The sequence below is a fragment of the Ambystoma mexicanum genome, chromosome 2p (assembly GCF_040938575.1).
Source record: "Ambystoma mexicanum isolate Mex_15411 chromosome 2p, UKY_AmexF1_1, whole genome shotgun sequence".
In the NCBI taxonomy this organism is placed as follows: domain Eukaryota; kingdom Metazoa; phylum Chordata; class Amphibia; order Caudata; family Ambystomatidae; genus Ambystoma; species Ambystoma mexicanum.
This window is the reverse complement of record NC_090923.1, coordinates 874,854,272-874,873,764: the sequence shown is the minus strand read 5'-3', so window position 1 is coordinate 874,873,764 and position 19,493 is coordinate 874,854,272. Positions and strand designations below refer to the sequence as shown.

Below are 19,493 nucleotides of genomic sequence, written 5' to 3'. Positions count from 1 at the left end.
ATTCTTGTGTATTCAATTTCAAATGAACAATTGTGGATCATATTAACACATATGCAATTTGTTTGTTTATTGAATTTATAAGGCGCACCAGACCCGGGAGTAGCAGGGTGCAGCAAGGATATGCGAAGCTGACAAATATTACATAATGTACAGGCAATATACAAATGGTCACATTACACAAAAGATAATACAATATACAAAACAAGTTGCGCAGAGGGGCAGAGTTATTTGCAATATCTTAGTAGGTCAGGATGTACAGAATGTACAATCTAGCAACAGGTCAAACTGACGTACCAGAATTTCAAAGGAGACTAATTCTCAGTCAGATCAATTTAATAACCTTCTAAAAAAAATGTTAGTTTAAAATAACAAATGATAAATAAAGGTATTCATCCAAATATACTTTTCACTTTTGCACAACCACCAATGCAATTATACACAACTAAATTCTCAACAATTTTTCATGTCATTGTGTTCATAGCACTAGTAGTGTCACAGTTCCTTAGGTGTTTGCTGTACACGTTTCGGTGACTTATCCCCTTCTTCAGGAGATTTGTATTCTGTAAATGGTTATTCATTTTCATATCTACAATAAACAATATGTAGTAATCATTTATTAGAGTTCAATTCATATATACAATGTATCAACTCATTCATTAATAGTGATTTGTGTCATGGATCCTACTTGGATAATCACCTGGATGATATATTCTGGGATGATATAATCTTGTGCGAACATTTCTACATTTTCCTTAATTTCAAAGTTTCTTTACTGAGACAAGGTTCCTCCTGTGAATAGGAGAAGTGTTCTCAATCAATAAGGATATTCTGTCCTTGAAAGTGAACAGTTCATTTCTTAATAGCTAAAAATCACTAATGCGTTAGTCTCTGTTATTCAGACTACTCATATGAGTTAAAAAGATATTCCAAGGAAGGACTAACTGATAGTTGTATTTAAAAGTAGTAGTTTACCTGTATGGCATTAATTCTAGCTTCAGAGTGCTATAACGGAATGTCTCATCCACGCAATCTGTTGTCCATCTAGACCTTCTTGTTTGCTTCATGTCCACACTGTGTGGCTGTAAATAAGAAGGACGATGTTTTCAGTTAAAAATCCCTAAACCTTTTTGGAGTGGTAATGGTTCTGCTCTGAAGAGATAAAGAGTTAAAAAAGACTGATAAGACACTTACCAATATGGTGTGTCCGCTCCACACTCTGTTTATCATGAAGGGTTCTTGTCTACTTTGTCACTGCTGATATGAGTAATAAGTTCACAATTCTGTATATCCTTATAGTTTCAATGTTGTATTACATTCCCCTTCTGACAATGACTGGATCTCTAGAATTAACTTACTTGTCAGAGAGTTTACTGTATGTTCTGTTGCTGCCTGTAGCAGTGATGCCATCAGGAACCGTGAGAAGCACGTGTTCCAAAATGGCTGCTATTTGTTGTGGACCCGTCATCATGATTGTGTGATGATGTCACCAGTCTGATTACATGAGCACGATAGCGCCCATGGTCTAAATTCAAGCGCATGGGAGATAGAAGTATGTAGATCTCAGAATGATGTTAAGCATCTCATGTTTTTGTGCAAGTGTATAATTTTTCATCATCACCATCCACGGTTGGAGAGCAGATCTAAGGTTGATTAGGAAATCCATAAGGTTATCATCATAGGGGCTCAATTATATGGTCAGCAAATGTCTTTAATTATGATAACTCTATTGTCTATATCACGGTTAGATGAAGGTCTATCTTTAGTTTAGCTCTAATCACAGTTAAATTGGATCCATTTCTCTGTCTAGATACTCTATGCTTATGATGGGGTGCCATCCTGATGATGTTATGATTCATCACTTATAACTGTGTTGTATACAAAAGAGGTGCCCCTTGGAGAGCATGCGCTCTCATGGTTGTTCATGAATATAAATAGTATCCACTTAGAATTACCAGCCGCTCTGTGTTAATAATCCCTTAATGGGATATCTAATCTGAGTCCAGGGATCGCTATAATATAGGTCTGTCCATTCAATGTCATCAGATTGACCCTTCTCAAGTGTGTCTCCTGATTTTAGATTCCTTAAATTTGGTATGGCTTTTGTACTGAAGGATATCATCCTTAGCTCAGTCATCTTTCTTCTAAATTCAAGACTAATGTATCTAGATTTATTACAGATACTGATACTGGCGTATTGTAATGAGGTAATTTTCAATAAAGGAATATGTCTCTCTGGGTAGCTGTTGTTGGGAGAATTTGGTATCCAAGTGCTAATCATGAGGAACATGCTCACATTCTAGTAATTGCATACATGATGAATTTAACTCTTACAATTTTCATAAAAAGGAACCCAGGTTGTACTCCTCGTTCATTCCATCTGGAGCTAAGATGTCTAGAGTCTCAAACCAGAAAGTGTCTCTTTGGTCCATTCATCTAGCATGGTTCCCCCTTCTTTGTGCTTTCTTAACCAACTCCAATATAATTACTTTCAACTGCGCTATACTATGTCTATTTTCATTAAAGTGTCGAGCTACCGGTGATCTGATGCTATTGGTTCTGATACTACTCTTATGCTCGTTCCACCTCTCCTTTGCTTTTCTTATGGTCTGACCAACGTAGTAAATTCCACATTGGCAACTTAATGCATATATAATAGACTTGATGTCACAAGTTGCATGATCAATTTGATTTTATTGCCATTTTTAGTATGTCTAATATTACTGTCTCTCAGCACATTATTGCAGTTATTGCAATTCAGGCAAGGAAATGTGCCCGTCTTCTTTTTCTTTAAGGCCCGTTTGTCCTTTGGTGGTCTCTCCACTTTAACTAGCTGGTCTTTAAAGTGCCGTCCTCTCTTGTATGCAATGATTGGTGGTTTGTGAAGTTTGGAGTTCAATTTCTCTTAATCAGTCTTGCTATGTGATGACTCTGTCCTGAGTATCGGACTGCATATAGGAATGGGACGTCTTTGGATTTAGTTTTAGAAATCAAAAGATCCTTCCTGTCTAGGGATTCTGTTTTCACACTTGCTTTTTCGATAATCTCTTTCGGGTCTCCCCTCTTACTGTATTTCTCAGTCATTTTCAACTTTTCTTATTGCAATGTGTCATTTGATGATATAATCCTTCTTAGGTGGTGAAATTGACTATGCAGCAAATTGTTTTTAAGGTGTTGTGGATGGTGGCTCAAATAACATAAGGAATTATACACATCTGTCAATTTATGATAAACGTTGGTTATTTCGTTATATTTGATTTCCAGCTTCACATCTAGGGAGTGCAATTTGGCTGTTCCCAATTCCATCGTAAATTTAATTTGTTCATGAATGGAATTCAAGAATTCCAAAAATTGTCCAGGTCTGATCGATCGATCTCTCCAGATAACAAACACATTGTCTATATACCTTTTCCAAGTAACGATCTTCTCATTCCATCTTTCACGTGAGAGTACACAGGTTGATTCTAGGTAGAACATGAACAAATTTGCATAGGCTGGGGCCATTGATGAGCCCATTGATGTTCCTGCGGCTTGTAGATAGAATTGAGTTTTGTGTCTGAAGTAGTTGTTCACTAATATTATTTTGCTGAACTCCAAAACAAATATTTTGTTGGCTTCACAGTTATCGTTTCTTAGTAATGCCCATTCCAGAGCTTCCAGTCCATCATGGTGAGGGATCGAAGTATAAAGGCTTTGAACATCAAATGACACTAAAATAATTCAGTCTCATGTATTTCCGTCAATTTCTGTAGTGAATCCACAAAATCTGTGGTATCTCTGAGGTATGTAGAAGTTGTTTAGACTAGTGGTTGCAAAGCTTTATCCACATATATTGCTAGTGGGTTAAATATACTTTCAGAACCTGCCACTAACAGTCTTAATGGTGGTTTGTTGAGGTCCTTATGAATTTTAGGTAACCTATAGAATACTGGGGTTATGGGATGGTACCTGTGAGGTTGGGTCCTGATCGATCTTGATGTAGGTGTTTTCATCTTCTAACAATTCCTTCATCTGGTTATCATAGAATATCATGTCCATGATGACAATTGCTCCACCCTTATCTGCTGGTTTTAATGTTATAGTGGGATCCATCAGCTAGATCTCTGATTTTTTGACTCTGAGGTCTCCTTATGTTTAGCCTTTGTTTCTTGTTAAAATTCACCGTTTTCAGATTTTTAAGCATTTGTCTTTCGAACATCTTAATAACTACATTGTTAAACTGGGGATCAAACTGGCTTTTTGGTTTAATTTCCAAATATTCATGTTTTTTAACTGGTGACTCAAGTGGTAGTTGATTGTCAAAGAAGACCTTTAGCCTCATTTTCCTGGTTAGTCTATGCAGGTTAATTGTAACTTCCAAAAGGTTGGAATTTTGTGCTGGAATGAAAGACAAGCCTAAATTGAATATGTCCAATTGATTCTTGGTTAGATATTTAGATGAAATGTTAACCACTAGCTGTTCGGTTTGCTCTTTGGCCTTAGGCTTCTTGTTGACTCTTCTCGTAGTCTTTTTTTCTAAAAGAAAAAGTGCTCGGTTCAGCATTTGAGGTTGTGGCCTCTTGGGATGTGTTTAAAACTGGTGTCTTGGCGGTTCCGTTCTCTTCGCCACTAGGGGGGGCTTCACTACTTGGGTCGCTTTCGTCCTGTCCCGATGTTTTTAGGTTAGGTGGAGGTCTTCTATTTGGTGTTGGTCTTGTTTGTCCGTAATGCTCTTGCCATGTATATACACAATGTCCTGTAGATGCCAACGTATCTCTTCTACATTTTCTTACCTTTCCCTGTTCAATATCTTTCTTATAATTATCGAGGGTCCCATTCACTTCCTCCAGAATATTTTGTAAATCTTCCTTATTTTTGAAGGTGGCCAGTTGTTCCATCAAGTACTCCAGCTCGTTATCAAGATTATTGATTGATTTGGGCAATTTCTCTATAGTTAAGAGTATCCGATTTAGTGAACACTTATTTAGAATATGTTTCCATCTTTTGACAAACTCTGATTATCCTTACATAAAGTCGGTCTGAGGTAAACTCTTAGCCTCTTGGGATCCTTTGGTTCGATAGTATGATAGTGCAATGAACACAATGACATGAAAAATTGTTGAGAATTGAATTGTGTATAATTGCATTGGTGGTTGTGCAAAAGTGAAAAAGTATATTTGGATGAGTCCCTTTTTTATCATTTGCTATTTTTAAACTAACCCTTTTTTGAGAAGGTAAATAAATTGCATATGTATTTATATGATTCACAATTGTTCATTTGAAATTGAATACACAAGAATAGTAAAATGTTGTTTCTTATAAAACATGTGGTTAATGGTATTATTGTGAAATATTTAAGTAATACAAAAATCTTGATAGTTTACACAACACAACTGTGGTTCAAAGAGCGTGATGGATGACATGCCTCGATTAATGTAACACAGACCACCCACAATTTCCGAAAGATTCTGACAGAACGCACAGCGTCCAGAACAAGAAAACCAAAATGGGTTTGAATTTCTGGAACTGTCACATGAGATCGATCTTGGAATTTCTACATTAACTCCCGAAAGCGGTTAGAATTAAACCTATGGTTATAGCTTCAATACAGCTGTCTGCAGAAACTGGCAAATCACTGTACTTTGACTAGTAGCCAACAATGGATAGTTCCTATCTGATATAACAGGGGTTCAAATAACAAATCAGTGTCATTACATACCCCTAACTACCAACTAGACCGAATCCAAACATATTTTTCCCAAAACCCTATGATTCGTCAGGGTATTGAAGCTTTTAACTGGCTTTTGACTGAAACTAGATTAGTAGAAGGATAGCAACTGAGTAATACAAAAACAGGTCTTTTTCCCTCACATGGTGTTGGGTTTTTAACTATACTTGAATATAGCCTAAGCATCCAGAAAAACAGAGTGCTCCAAAGCGGCCACAAGTTGATATCCGAATTTTCATAAACTAAGCAAATTGTCTGCTTTTTCATTTCAAACTATGTTATCTACAAGTACATTGTCTCCTCTTCTAGTGTATTTTAATAATTTTCAATGAATGCATTTGGATAGCTTTTGAGCTTGTATTTTTTTGTATTATTCCCAGTGAATTATTTCTTGCTTGCGTGATTTTAATTTACTTTGTCCATAAACCTTTTCCAGGTTTTGCCTTTCAATATTTTTATATTTTGGTATTTATTCGCACTCCCCATCCACAGAATAATTCCAGCTTCAGAATCAGCTTTTATGTTTCACATTTTCCCTTTTTATATTTGGAATGCATTTCTCACTGGGATTTGGGATGAAAAATGTACACATCTTAATTCACTTTGAAATAATTTATTTCCTTTTTTACATGAAAAAATATGGGAAATGGTTTTCATCTGAAGTACAAAAATTATTAGAAAATCAACTTTACAAAGAATGCAAAAGCCAGTTCCTGCCCTTTCCCACACAAACATTCATAACATGTATTTGCTTTCAGGTATTTTAACACTACATCCAAATACCCAAGAAGAAATCGAAATGAAATTGAACTCCTCTCGTTATGAAAGCACTGCATAACTACCTTATTCACTTTGTAATCATACAAAGCAACAAGTCTTTAGGTGTCCTTAGTCAGGTATAGGTCATGCAACGAACAATCTTTCACAACATTAAAAGCCAGTGCATCAATTAAACACATTCTGACATGTTAAAATATTATTTTAAATTGATAACTATAAAGAAGCAACCCTGTCCCCCACCCCCTTTTTATTTTTTTAACAGCTCATTGTTTCCACATTTTTAAATTTTTATCTCTTTGTGTGAATTAGCTAGTCATCTTAAATAAAAATTAATAACCCACTGTTTTTATGATAAAACGTTTAGAAACAGAAAAAGTGACAAGTGCATTTCGGTTTCTCATCATGACCCATTTTCCGGTCATACTCTAAAATTTAGTAAATATACATCCAATCTAAGTACTCTTGAAGTTTAAAATGGGGGCTTGCGGGGGAAGTGTATACAGACAAGTAAAGACACTGAATATCTTTACCGATTTAGAAACTTGCAGTACAGGCACATCTCACTCGATAATATCTTGGGTAATGGATAATTGGCCCTTAAATTGTGGATAACAAATGAGAATTTGCATAGAATGCATGATAATTCAGAGTTAGACTATGTGACACCTTTCATCCTATTTTGTCGATGGATGAGTTTAAAGAATTATATTATGGCACCATTTAGGAAATCAATGTGTTTTAATTAAATTGACAATAAGGTATTTTCTCCTGTAAACATATGGTCTTTATGTCAAATGACAGTTCCATGTTTAGAATGATGTAATAACTGGGGCAAAAGAGAATAGTTAATTGATACGTTGAGGTCTCTTCATGCTTGAATTATGTCATTCTTAAAACCAAGATTCTAAGGGTAATAAAATAAGACGCAGCTCGTAACTGAAGCAAAGAACTTCACAAATGACCTTTGATGGTTTAAGGTGAATACTGACAGACATATGAAGAGGTATATGCAGAGCAGCTCAACAGAAGTTAGCATCTTTGGGGATGCACAGTAGAAAGGAGTGGTGTGTGTGACTGGCAACACATACTGAATAAAAGGCATCAAAGGAAGGAAAATACTTCTTTTAACTTAAACATTCTAAGTCACCTCTGGATCCAGAGGAAAAGGTGGGGATATTACCAGAGAGTCAACACACATTTGGGAAAAAAATGTTGCAGAAATATATTTGCTTGCCAGTTATATTAAATAATGTTTCGTACCAACTGACAACCTAGTATTTGGCTGCAAATCTAAAAACGTTTAATTAGCAGAGCAAAGATTGGTAACAGTTCTATTACATACCATACTCAGTCTAAATCTATCAAGAGCATGCAGTATAATTTGTACATGTCACTCATTGTATTGACTCCACAACTAGTGTTGCAGTCCCACATTCCTCTACAAGCAAGGGGCATCCTTTCAAAGGGAGGGAAATAGCATTTTCCACAGCACCGAGAGGTCCAGAATCCTTACTTTGTATTCCTTGTAGCAGTTAACCCAAGAGCCACCTATCTCCCATCTACGCCAATGTTATTCACAAAGACTGAAGAGCAGGGTGTCTAGGGTCCATAGAACAAATGTGGGATGCAGGACTAGTAGTACAAGAGTTACTAATGTAGGTAACATGCATGCATTTCAATGCCCACAGCTCCTCATTATCTACACAGCTCCTCATTATCTACACAAATGGAAAGATTGCCAAGAATAAAAGACTCAGTGTGGGCAAACGACAAGACACTTGGAATGTTGAACTAAAAGAAAAACAAATTAACTTTGAATATGTCTTTCTGATGGATTAGTCCTTCCTCCCACAGATTCCTCATTTTAGATATATACTTCAGTACCAGTCGATTTTCTGAAATATTTTCGGCCACTATGGCGTGCAGTGTGATTCAGCATTAGCTCTGCTGGCATTGGAGGATACATCTCAGAGAAGATATTTGTGGGATGAAGGAATCCATTAGAAATATTTTTCAGCATGGTCTGAGCAAACCTAACAGATCAGAAATTAGCGCCCAACATATATTTATGAAGATAGCTAATGTCACATTCGGTGTTCCTCTGCATATACTGTGCAGCTTTAAAAAGCTGTCTATGCCTTAACGGGAAGTCTGTGGCATCCTAAGTGAAAGGGACAATACAATGGAAATAATTCTATTATACAGGAAACAAGCCAGCAGATAATGGTGGCCTTGACAAATACAGTATGAGCCATCACCGGTTAATGTATGCTCCATGTACAAAGTAGACCCATTAACATCAACAATGAGTTGCTCAACATAGAAAGTAGGATTGTGAAAAAAGGAAGATGTTCCGATTCATGCTGAAGTCTGATGGAACTAGTGGTAGAAACAAAGGATGAATCCATAGAACAACATTTCTCCTTCAAAATAAAGAACCAATATTGCAGTAACCCTACTAACAGGCTGTAAATATGACCATATTTTGCGAACCGTTTAACATCCCTGTATGCAATAGATCTAAAAAACTTAAACCAAACAAGATGGGGACTCCTAAAAGTGGAAAAACCTATAAACATATGTTTTGTAACTATTGAATTTCTGAAAGAACCAGTCCCTGCCAAAGAGGATCTGCATGAATCCACCCAAATAATGGATTCGGCGGGATGGGAAGAAAACAAGTAATGCAGCAGGCAAGTAACTAGGTTAACTGTCTCCTCTGAGGACCAATGGCAAAATCTGAGATCTTTGCTCTGGAAGTATTGGCTCCTAGAGGCCAATATGATGCCAAGATAGTTCATACACAGTCCTACATGGCTGGAGGTCAGTTCCTTTGGAAACAAGCAGCAACAATTAGAAATCGAGGGCAGTTCCCCGTTGGTGGGATAGAATCATTCCTTCCATGGGTAAATACAGAAGGTTTATAGCACCTACTTCTTGAGGCCTGAGACAAAATCGACAAAGCCATCCATGAATCACCAGGATTATCTGGGCTCCTTTTGAATTTGTGCACCACTTTGGGAATCAGGGGTGCTGAGGATAATGTACAAAGGCGGCAGATAGGCAATACTTCCAATTGTTTAGAAACACACACATCTATATGCAGATGGACCGATTGTGAAAAGTAGGACAACCAATCTGCAGTACCATCCCCAGTCATGATCATCATAAAACAATTTGCCCAACATGTCTGCCCGGGCATTGTGAACTGTTAGATGCAGGGTGGGTTGAGAGGTCATTATTGCTCAAGGTCTGTAGTGACATTTTAACCACAAATCAGCTGTGTCGACTGTACTGTTTTCTTGGCAAGCATCTGTTGTGTTGTTATAATGCATAAATACAAATCTGCCTTTTAAGGACAAGAGAAAGGGCCTCATTACGAGCATGGCGGTCCAGAATCAAGGGTGCTGCTAGCCATACTGCGACAATGGCCAAAGGCGCCACAGATTCCCCTGCAGGTCTGAACTGCTGGAAATCCTGGCCCCTACCGGCATTGTCTTAACTGAAGCACCGGCACCATTAGCAAAGGTGCCGGTGCTTCAGTGTCCCCATTCCTGTGGAGTACAATGGAACTCCACAGGAATGGGGACTTACTGCTTCTGACACCTGATATCCCGGTCCGATGGCACTTGTAATATCCCGTGTTTAGAGGTCGGCGGCAAACCGCCGGTAGCACCGGCAGGTTACCACCAACAACGTTATGCGGCCCGAAGTCCTTGAGACCTAGATAAATAGCCTTTCCTTTATTGTGTTGCACAAACATTGAAGCGATGCAAATAACCAACTGCAGTGGCAGTTGGAAAAACCACAAAGCCCACATCAACGCCCCAGATTAGAATGGTAAAAAGGCAGGAGAACAGTTAAACCTCATAGTAGGTGATTTTGATGAGAGAAGGCACTCACAGGAACCAAATAGGACATAATCTATTGAGGTACAATGAAGGATTTTATAGAAGATCCTTCACCTTCTCATAGTTCTCTTCTTAAACAGGAATAGCGAGACCTAAGGCGACCATGCACTTTGATCGCCATTGCTACAGTATGCCTCGGAAAGTGGAAGGAAAATGCTCAATCAAGTTGGAGAGATTGAAAACCATGTTGTGAAAGTAGTAATTAATGTAAGAAGTTGAGGATGAACTTAATCCAAGGAAAGCATATGGAAAAAATAAAGTGACAAACATGATATGGGTCCAATAACATCTATACATAACCAGTCTTCCATTTGCCAATCTTTTTGAAATATTTGTGTTAAGGGAGGACGGCAGCAGGGCTCCACAACATTAACTCCACATATGCTGGTGGCATCTTGTGATTGCAACTTCTGTATTTGCCTGCTTTAGAAAAAGGGTAGAATTGTGATCAAGCTTTATGACTACAATATAATCTTATCTGCTGTCCATACACAAAGGTGGGACTTTCAACCGACCAAGTGTTCAAACCTCCACACAATTTTCCAAGAGTGTGAGAGGGCACCTTTAATAATTTACTCCACAGTGGCCTAGAAATATGTATTCTCTTGGTAAGTACACTGGAAGGACGAGGTTGCCTCCCAGTCCCAATACATCAACATTTATGGGCGATTTACATTTACATTGATGGCAAGTATGGGGGCAGGCCATTTTCTTTAATGGAGAAGGCTTTGCTTTCTTAACCTAGGTTCACCTATGTATTTTCAATCAGGCATTGAAAAAGCCAAGCTTTACTGAGACAGACCTACTCCTTTGTCCCCTCGTCAGTTTTAGTCTATTGTTCCAGACGATAGGCAATTTAGTAGCAAGCAGCGGAGGCAAACCAGAATGGCCAAGCTCAATATTACTCACAACCAATGCTACCTGCTGTCATTGGAACTCTGTTCAACTGACCCACTGACATGGGTACTAGATCAGAGAGCACCATGAATATCCTACTCAATAGTGAAGGAAACTACTTGACAGAGCTTTTGCAGAGATCAAGTCATGCTGTGCCCTCACAAGGGTCATACTTTGCTACTCCATCCCGATGAGTGTTTGCCATGCAGTGTTCCTGGATGCTTGTAGAATTGTACACGAGTGTAGTGTGGCATAAAACCATACATTTATTGAAGCTTTTTGGAAATGTATACCATGAGGGGGATTTGAGCAGTCACCACAGACAATGTCAGAGGAATCCATCAGCTGGGTATTCTGGGGGGATCCCTTGTGTGCTAAATTCATTTAATACAGTGAACATTGTGGTTTTAAGCCTCGAAGTAGAATACATGGATGCATGAATAAAGCTGCTCCAAATGGAGGGTATCATTAAGCTCACCGAGTACATCAGGATTATCTCGGTAGTTCAATCATACAAGCAAGTTAGGGAGCAATGTTTGCATAGGCCCACAGTGAACCAATGTTGTTTTCTAGTGTTAAGGTCACCCTGCAACCTTGCTGCTGCCTCTGCTGGACGTACCACGGCTGTCATCCACCATGTTATGACACCTGGAGTCCTTTCCTATTTCCTATCAAGCTTGAAACAAATACCATCGGGACTGAAAGCCTATAAAAAGAGTTCCGTACTTCTGCTTCCTTATGATAAGAACCTTAAACTTTCGTAGAGTGCAAACTGCAAAATGTTCCATTACTGATGTAAATTACTTTTTGAGGTTTCTGCTTCAAAGAAAATCTCTTGTCCTGCAGTCATGTATTGGGACAGCTTCCTGGAACCAAGTCAGAGCCCATGGATTTAAGAGACGGAAGGCAATCGGAGAGCTGAACAACATTTTTTAAGACAAAAATTTGTGGGCTCGGGAGCAGAGGAAAGGGGATCTTATCATAGGGGGCACGCCAGTAAAGGGAGGTGGCCAGGACTGGGAGCATGCAGGGACATTTGAACCCAGGGCTCCCAGACAGTTTGTCTTTGCTGTGCAAAAAAGCCCTGCTTGCTTCTTTCTCGGCGAAGGACACCAAATGCAAGGAAGGAAAGGACAAGCTTGCAAAATTAGGAGTACAAAGCAAATACAAGTTATCCTTTTGTGACTTCAAGAACCAATTTGTTTTGTACTAGCTGTGCATATTCTTTTCCATCATCTTCAATAGCAAGTCATAGTAGCCTTCCAGAACAGCAATAGCATTCTCTTTACTGCTTTTCATTTCATGCACTGCAGAGTTCAGTTCTTCATGGTCATGGGCTTTCTTGTTATCTAATGCAACTGAATCCAGTTCTTTTTGCATAGATTGAAAGGCTTTGGTGAATATGGATTTCTTCTGCAGCTGTTCTTTCACACATCCAGTATCAACGCAAGAGGTGACCTTAAGAAAACAATTTGAATTGTTAAAAAGAGCAAAATCATATTATAACATTGCCAAAGGTGAAACATATGGTGGCTCATTTTGTAGATCTTATTATACGCAGCAAGCCTGAAATTCTGAAGCTAATTGAGAACCAAATTGTGGCCATCAAACTTCTAGAATAGCAGATCTAGAATGAAGAATAAATTACTTCCATTTGCTTTTCTTCTTTCTAAAGGGCACAATCACAGATTCAACATATTACATAACTGCCACATAACTGCCAGCGCAGACTGAATTAGGAAATGTTAAAACAGCCACCGGGCAACATAGCAGTAGCTCCAGCCTGGTGATATTCGTGCCGCTTGCATAGGAAATGAAGTGCTGAAGATTTCTATTTTCGTTTAATTACAATTCCAGTTTGTTATGGTTGACCTTTGACACCAATATATTATAAAATCACATCTTCGTAAAGACAATATATTACACTCAGTTTTTAAAAGAGCATATCAAAATAACACATTTACAATTCATCTTTCATTTTTTGGGTACATATCCGCAAATTCTTTATAGCTAAAATGAATTAAAATGAATGAACCATGTCCTTCAGAGGGTATACATTGGCAAAACTCATTTGTTCCTATCATACATACATTATATACAAATTTCTGAGATACTTAATATGCAGCCCACGCAGATTAATATGTTCGGTCAGCAAAGGCCTGGTGCTTGGCGGCATTTGTTGATCTTTACAGCACCTGCATATTCCTTTCTCTGATGGATTACCTTCACCAGGGTGAGAAACGACTAATCCTAATAAAGAGTCAATGGGTTTTAGGGACAGTGAAACATAATATAGAAGGCTGAGGTAGCAAAAAAGGAAATGCATTATTATTAAGTTCCTTAACGATTTTTTGGTGGTTTTGAGCTTTTTCTTCAATTGTTCCAGTAACATATTATGCTCCAACTCCAAATTTACTGACCATTTTGTCATTGAAAAAATAAAAGTCTAATCATTCCAGCTCGGCATTCCAGTCTCTGCTCATTATTCCCCCTCACAAGCCTAATATAATTTCATCACCAGCTTGTGCGAGTTGGAGCGGACGGACGTGTGGACTTCGGAGACTTTTGGGGTGCCACGCATTTTGTTCACTACTGTGACAGAGCAAACTTCTTATTTTGGTGGGGGATTTGCCTCAGCATGTGTATTTTTCTTTTTTGAGCCCAACAGTGAGTCGCGTATGCATTATTCATACTCTGGCTGCCCCTGTGTATCGCGTACCTCCATTGTTACATCACAGTGGCTTTTGTGGGCTTTGCGTATGCATTTTTTGTGTTGCTGGGTGCCACAGCGTACCGCGTAACGCTTTTTCTTTTCACGTGAGCTACCGAGGGTTCGTACCCTGCCTCTTCAATGCATTTGCCCCAGACAATTGCTTGTTGTGCCTCCCATAGTACTAATCCATCAGTACCATGGTTGGGAAGGCCATAAGAGAAAGTTGGCAGAGTTGGCCGAGGTGGCCAGGCTCACGGAGGTGCAGGGAGAGCTGTGCACCACCCCCAAAAGGGTCAGGGAGCTGCAGGTGATGCTGCTGTCTCCAGCACCCTAGGTCAGGGAGCTGCACGGTCATCTGCTCTCGACTGCTCCTGGGTTGAGGCACCTGCAGGGGCAGCTCCAGTCCCCTACAACCAGGGTCAGGGAGAAACTGCAGTACCTGTTGTCGTCCACTCCCAGGGACACGGACACACAGGGGCAGCTGATACCCATGTGTCCACGGGGAAGGGATGGCAATGCAAAACACCTGACCTCAGCACCCTTGGTCAAGGACCTGCAAGGCCAGTGAATGACCCAACATCAATAGGTGATGCCAAGGCCACTAGTACTCCAGCCGCTAATGCCCTGTCTGGTCCCAGCCCAAAAGGTCTGCACCACCTTCCAAGAGGCAGAAGCTTGCAGAACAGGGAAAGACTCAATCCCAGAGCACAGCAAAGGAGACTACCACAGCGAGAAAGGGGAGCTTCAATGATGATGAACACAAGATCCTCGTGGACTACGTGCAGAACTGTGACATGTGCACGGGGCCAGGGAGCACCCATACGCCTGCTCAGCGTATGGTCCACTGGCTGCGAGTCACGGAACACATCAATTCCTTGGGGAATGAAAGGCGCACCGCTCGTGAGGTCATGAAGTGGTGAAATGACCTCAGCCACCGAACCAAAGGTAAGCTGGGTGACAACCTTGCTTCTGCTATGGTGACTGGAGGTGGGTCACCGCAGGAGGAGGAGCTCACTCCACATGAAGAGGCTATGAGCGATTTGATTCATGTGGATCAGATCCAAGGCGTGGGAGGCCTGCCAGAATACGAGGAAATGTCCAGTGAGTGAAGAAGCGTGTGCATCCAGAATATGTGCATGTAGAATGAATGAATTGGTATGATTGTGTAGCACTTCTGCCTGCATTTGTATGTACTGCAGAGTGCATACTACACATGTGCTGCACATTGGTTGAACATGGCTTTGTGACAGTAGTCATCCTCAACCGTCAGATACGAATACACATTTCCAGCATGGAAACACAACGTGGCATCTGGACATGTACATCAGTGATGTTAGTGACACAGCTATGCCAATCAAGTGCTTGCCACGTGATCTTCATCATGCACTGCATGTAGTATCGGTTCTATCCACACATTTCCACATGTGGCTTCATGCTACACATACCTTCCATGCACACTGTCAGCGTACAGGACATTGTGCCATGAGTGTCCGAGCATTTTGCGACACTGTGCAAATCCCTGCAACAGCTATGGCACCGAGCCCCTTGTAAGAAATCAGTCTGGAGTCAGCCATACTGGACAATCCCTCCCCCCCCCACCATGGGTGCATGGCCCTGTCCCTCTTTTGGGTCACTGTCCCCTCTAAGTATGTCTAGGCACATGTCCTAGCTCTCTCCACATCACACACCTGGGACAACACACATGTCTGTAGGGAATGTCTGCAGTGCTTACATGGTCAGGGACATGGGATGTGGTGGCAAATGTGCAGACGCCATGATTTCAGGGATTTTTGCACATAGTGTATGAATGCAAATTGCAGGACAGCATTGTGATGACACCTAACATGATTCTTCAAGTCTTTATGTATCCATTTGCAGGTGATGAGCCACCATATTCAGAGGAGCAACAGGAGGCTGAGCCCCAACTGGGCACCAGTGGAGGACGTGTTGTGGCAGCCCATGAGAATCCACTGGTGCTACGGTCCATCCGGGGCACGACCCAGTATGAGTCCACCTCCAATGATACCTCTAATGATACCAGTGGCTCTGGTGGTGAGCCGGGCGTCCATTCCCGTAATGCTGTCGGAGGTGAGTGCATCAAGTGATGGTGCTGATGTAGCCTGTGCGTCTGCAGGGGATAACGTCCCCTCACAGGGCCAGTCAGTGTTGCCACGTGCATCTGTGGTGGTTATGGCTGCAAGGCCATGCTCCGCTATATTGGCCTCCGGTCCTGGGACGGATGACCAAGGAAGGGATGCAGTCCTGTAGCCACAGACAGTGGCTTCACATCAAGGGCCACGCTCCCTTGGGTCCAGCAGCCGTAGGGCACGCACACGTGGCTGATGTGTCGTGACTGGGGATGATGTGTGGGAGCAGTCAATGTTTCACAGCAACAGGCCACTTCCTATGAGATGTTGGCTCGGGGCATGGATAGGGTAGCCCATTCCACGTTCTCACGAGAAACCCAAGAAGCGCGCAAGCTGCAGGCACACAGGCTGCACATGGTGGCCAGCAACAGGAGCTGATGGGCCGACCTGAGGTCTCTGCAGGAATGTCCGTTTGCAGAGGGTCGGGCCCACAGGGCAGCCCTGAGGCGAGAGTTACTGGCCCTCAGAGCTTCAATGGAGTGCGAGAGGCAGCCCGCAGTACACAGTGCCAACATCAGAGGGAACTGTTGACTCATACCCTCTCGGTGATACTCTGTGCATACCGTGAGGTGTTGCATGCAGACCTCCGAGCCTTCATGTTCCAGATGCATTCATCTGGGTCCCGCCTGGCCGCTGCCATGGAGGACCAGGCCAGGACCTTACATGGTCAACCTCCCTTACCACCACAACCTTTGCATTCTACACAGGAAGATGGCGACAGCAGCGACAGACCTTCCAATCCATGATAGCCGTGCGGCCCATGTACCCATGGAGGGAATAGTTTTTTCAGCTTCCACACATGTGGGTGTTGACGTGCACCCTGCCCCTCCCCTTCTCACCCCCATGACCAGATGTTGCCATGTCATTTTGTTTTGCCCTTTCCTGGTTGTAGTCTTTGCATTTTTTTTTGCATTCATTGCCCTTGATGTGTGCCATTAACTCCTCAGGGACTATACATGTGCAGTGGTGTATGTGCAGGCATGCCTGGTTAACTAATCTAGCATGTTTGCATGGGAGTGCACCGGGTGGCATGTGCAGGTAATAATAGCTTTGTTTTTCCATGGCACGTGTGTGCTGTGTCAATTATACTGTTTTGATAGGTTTGCCCATGTTGTTCCAGTAATACGTGATGTGGCAGTGACTGCTTTCCTGGGTGAGACATCCTGCACCATTCGAAGTCCACACTACTCATGCCCGCCACCAGACAATGTTGTTCCTTTAGCAAATTAAGGAACACACTTATTGGTGAAGGTCATGTGGGATTTACATCATTAAGACGTCGTTATTTTGTAAGCATTTGCACTGTCTTGCATCTTGTGCATGATTCATTGTTGGTCATCTTTGATGCACGTGTCGGTTCTCTTATGTGTCCTTTGCATGCTCACATGGGGATGTTGTAATTTAATTGGAGCTCATGTCACTGTGTTACCTACCTATGTGGAAACGTGAATGGGCACACCGACTGTGCTGTGCAGCATTTAATTTCCTCGTTATTCATTCATTCTCTCTCTCTCTCATTCTCTCGTACATTTCTATGCCAATGGACATTCACCCTGTGTTGCTCCTGCACTTTGTATTGTATGCATATTTTCTTTCTGGTGTCAACTGTGATAATGTATGCGCATGTATTTTGTGCTGTTACTCTGCATTTCATTACATGTAGGTGTAGCGTCTCACGATGGTGTGCATCGTATGCAAGGCAGGCGGGTTCCACGGACACTCATCTGAGTGCATGGCATTTGCTGACACTTTGGTGCTGTTTTATTTTTTTATTTTTTTTTATTGTTTTTCCAACACAAACTCCCAACATTACAAACTTTAAGGAGATTCACCACTATACTTACATAGTCTTACAAATTAACATTTCAGTCCCTTTCCGACCCCACCCCTTAACTCGAGCCCCAATTTCGTGTCATTATCCTACTTGTCTTTAGGTGTATGTACTGCAGTTATCTCTTCCGTATCATCTTCACTATGGACGGCCTGGGAGGGTACCATCATAGAGGCCACATCAGGTTGTTTTGTAAGCACAGCCTCCGGCCAGCTCTCTCACACCCGTTTAGTGATTCTAGTGTAAGTAATATGTTGGCCTTTATGCACCCCGGTGTCCTCCACTAGTCCCTGGAAGTCCAGTGCAACCCCTTCTTGCCATATATCTCCAAGGGTTGCCAGGCCCATTGGTTCCCAATATTTACGGATCCCTTTCATCATTTGGGAATCCTCCCCGCATAGTGCCACCAGTGGTATCTGCAGGGAGAACGGGGATGAAATTCCCGCTGTCTGCCATGCCCTGCACACCCTTCCCAGCCTAGCACCAGTAATCTTGCCAATCCCAGCACCCTTGGTTTAGGAAGCCACACTACCTCTCTGAGGAAGGGGGCAGGGTCTTTACACAATAGTCTGGCTTTGGCTGTTTCTTCTTCGGATAACCACCTGGTCAAATATTGCAACTGTCTCGCCAAATAATATAACACAAAATTCGGCAGGTTTATGCCCACTCTGTCACACGAGTTTTGTAATTTCCACAAGGCCACCCTATTCCTAGAGTTACGCCACAGAAAGCCCCTGCACAGACTATGAAGTGTAACAAAAAAGCATTTAGGAATCGCGAACGGGATGTTCGAGAAAAAATGCAGCAGTCTGGGGAGGACTACCATCTTAACCAGGGCCGCTCTGCCCATCATAGCCAAAGGCAGTCTGGACCAAAACAGCATGCTTTTCTTAATGCCGTCAACCGCCTTTACTGTGTTATGTTTGTGTTCCTGTTCCGTTGAGTGATGTATGTTGATTCATAAATACTGGAACCTCTCGGTCTGACGGTATCGGCAGGACCGGCAAGCCCGCAGGCCGGGTGCGTCTGTACCTCCCCAGGGGGAATATGCTCGATTTCTTAGGGTTAACTGCCATGCCCGAGAGGGTGGCGTAATGTTCCATCACCTCCAGGACAAATTGTAAATTTTCTTCTGGGAAGCGGAGATATAAGAGTATATCATCTGTGTACAATGATATGAGGTGCGAACCCCCCCCAGTGCAGATCCCCATCTCCCTGTATTGTTGTCTGAGGCAAATTGCCAGCGGCTCCAGTGCCAGGATATACAGCATGGGCGACCAGGGGCAGCCTTGTCTAGTGGCCCAGCTGAGTTGCCATTTGTCCGAGACAGTGGCGCCCGTTTTGACCCTAGCGATTGGGCAGCTGTACAACATTTTAACCCACCTTAGATATCCTGGCCCCATCCCATATTCCCCCAGAGTCGCCAGCAGCAAAGGCCATCCCACCGAATCGAATGCCTTAATGGCATCTAGCGAGACTATTGCCAGTTCACCGGGGTCCTCCTCCATTT

General features: G+C 41.8%; 1 protein-coding gene across 1 annotated transcript in view; it reads right to left on the bottom strand.

Moving 5' to 3' along the window:
• Positions 1-6,301: 6,301 nt before the first annotated feature.
• WDR62 (WD repeat domain 62) overlaps positions 6,302-19,493 on the bottom strand; it is a 2,486,568-nt gene continuing 2,473,376 nt past the window's right edge. Inside the window, exon 31 of the mRNA XM_069644563.1 lies at positions 6,302-12,750. Within this exon, the coding sequence (XP_069500664.1) occupies positions 12,502-12,750 (249 nt within the window). The 3' untranslated portion in view covers positions 6,302-12,501. The remainder of the gene's footprint in view (positions 12,751-19,493) is intronic.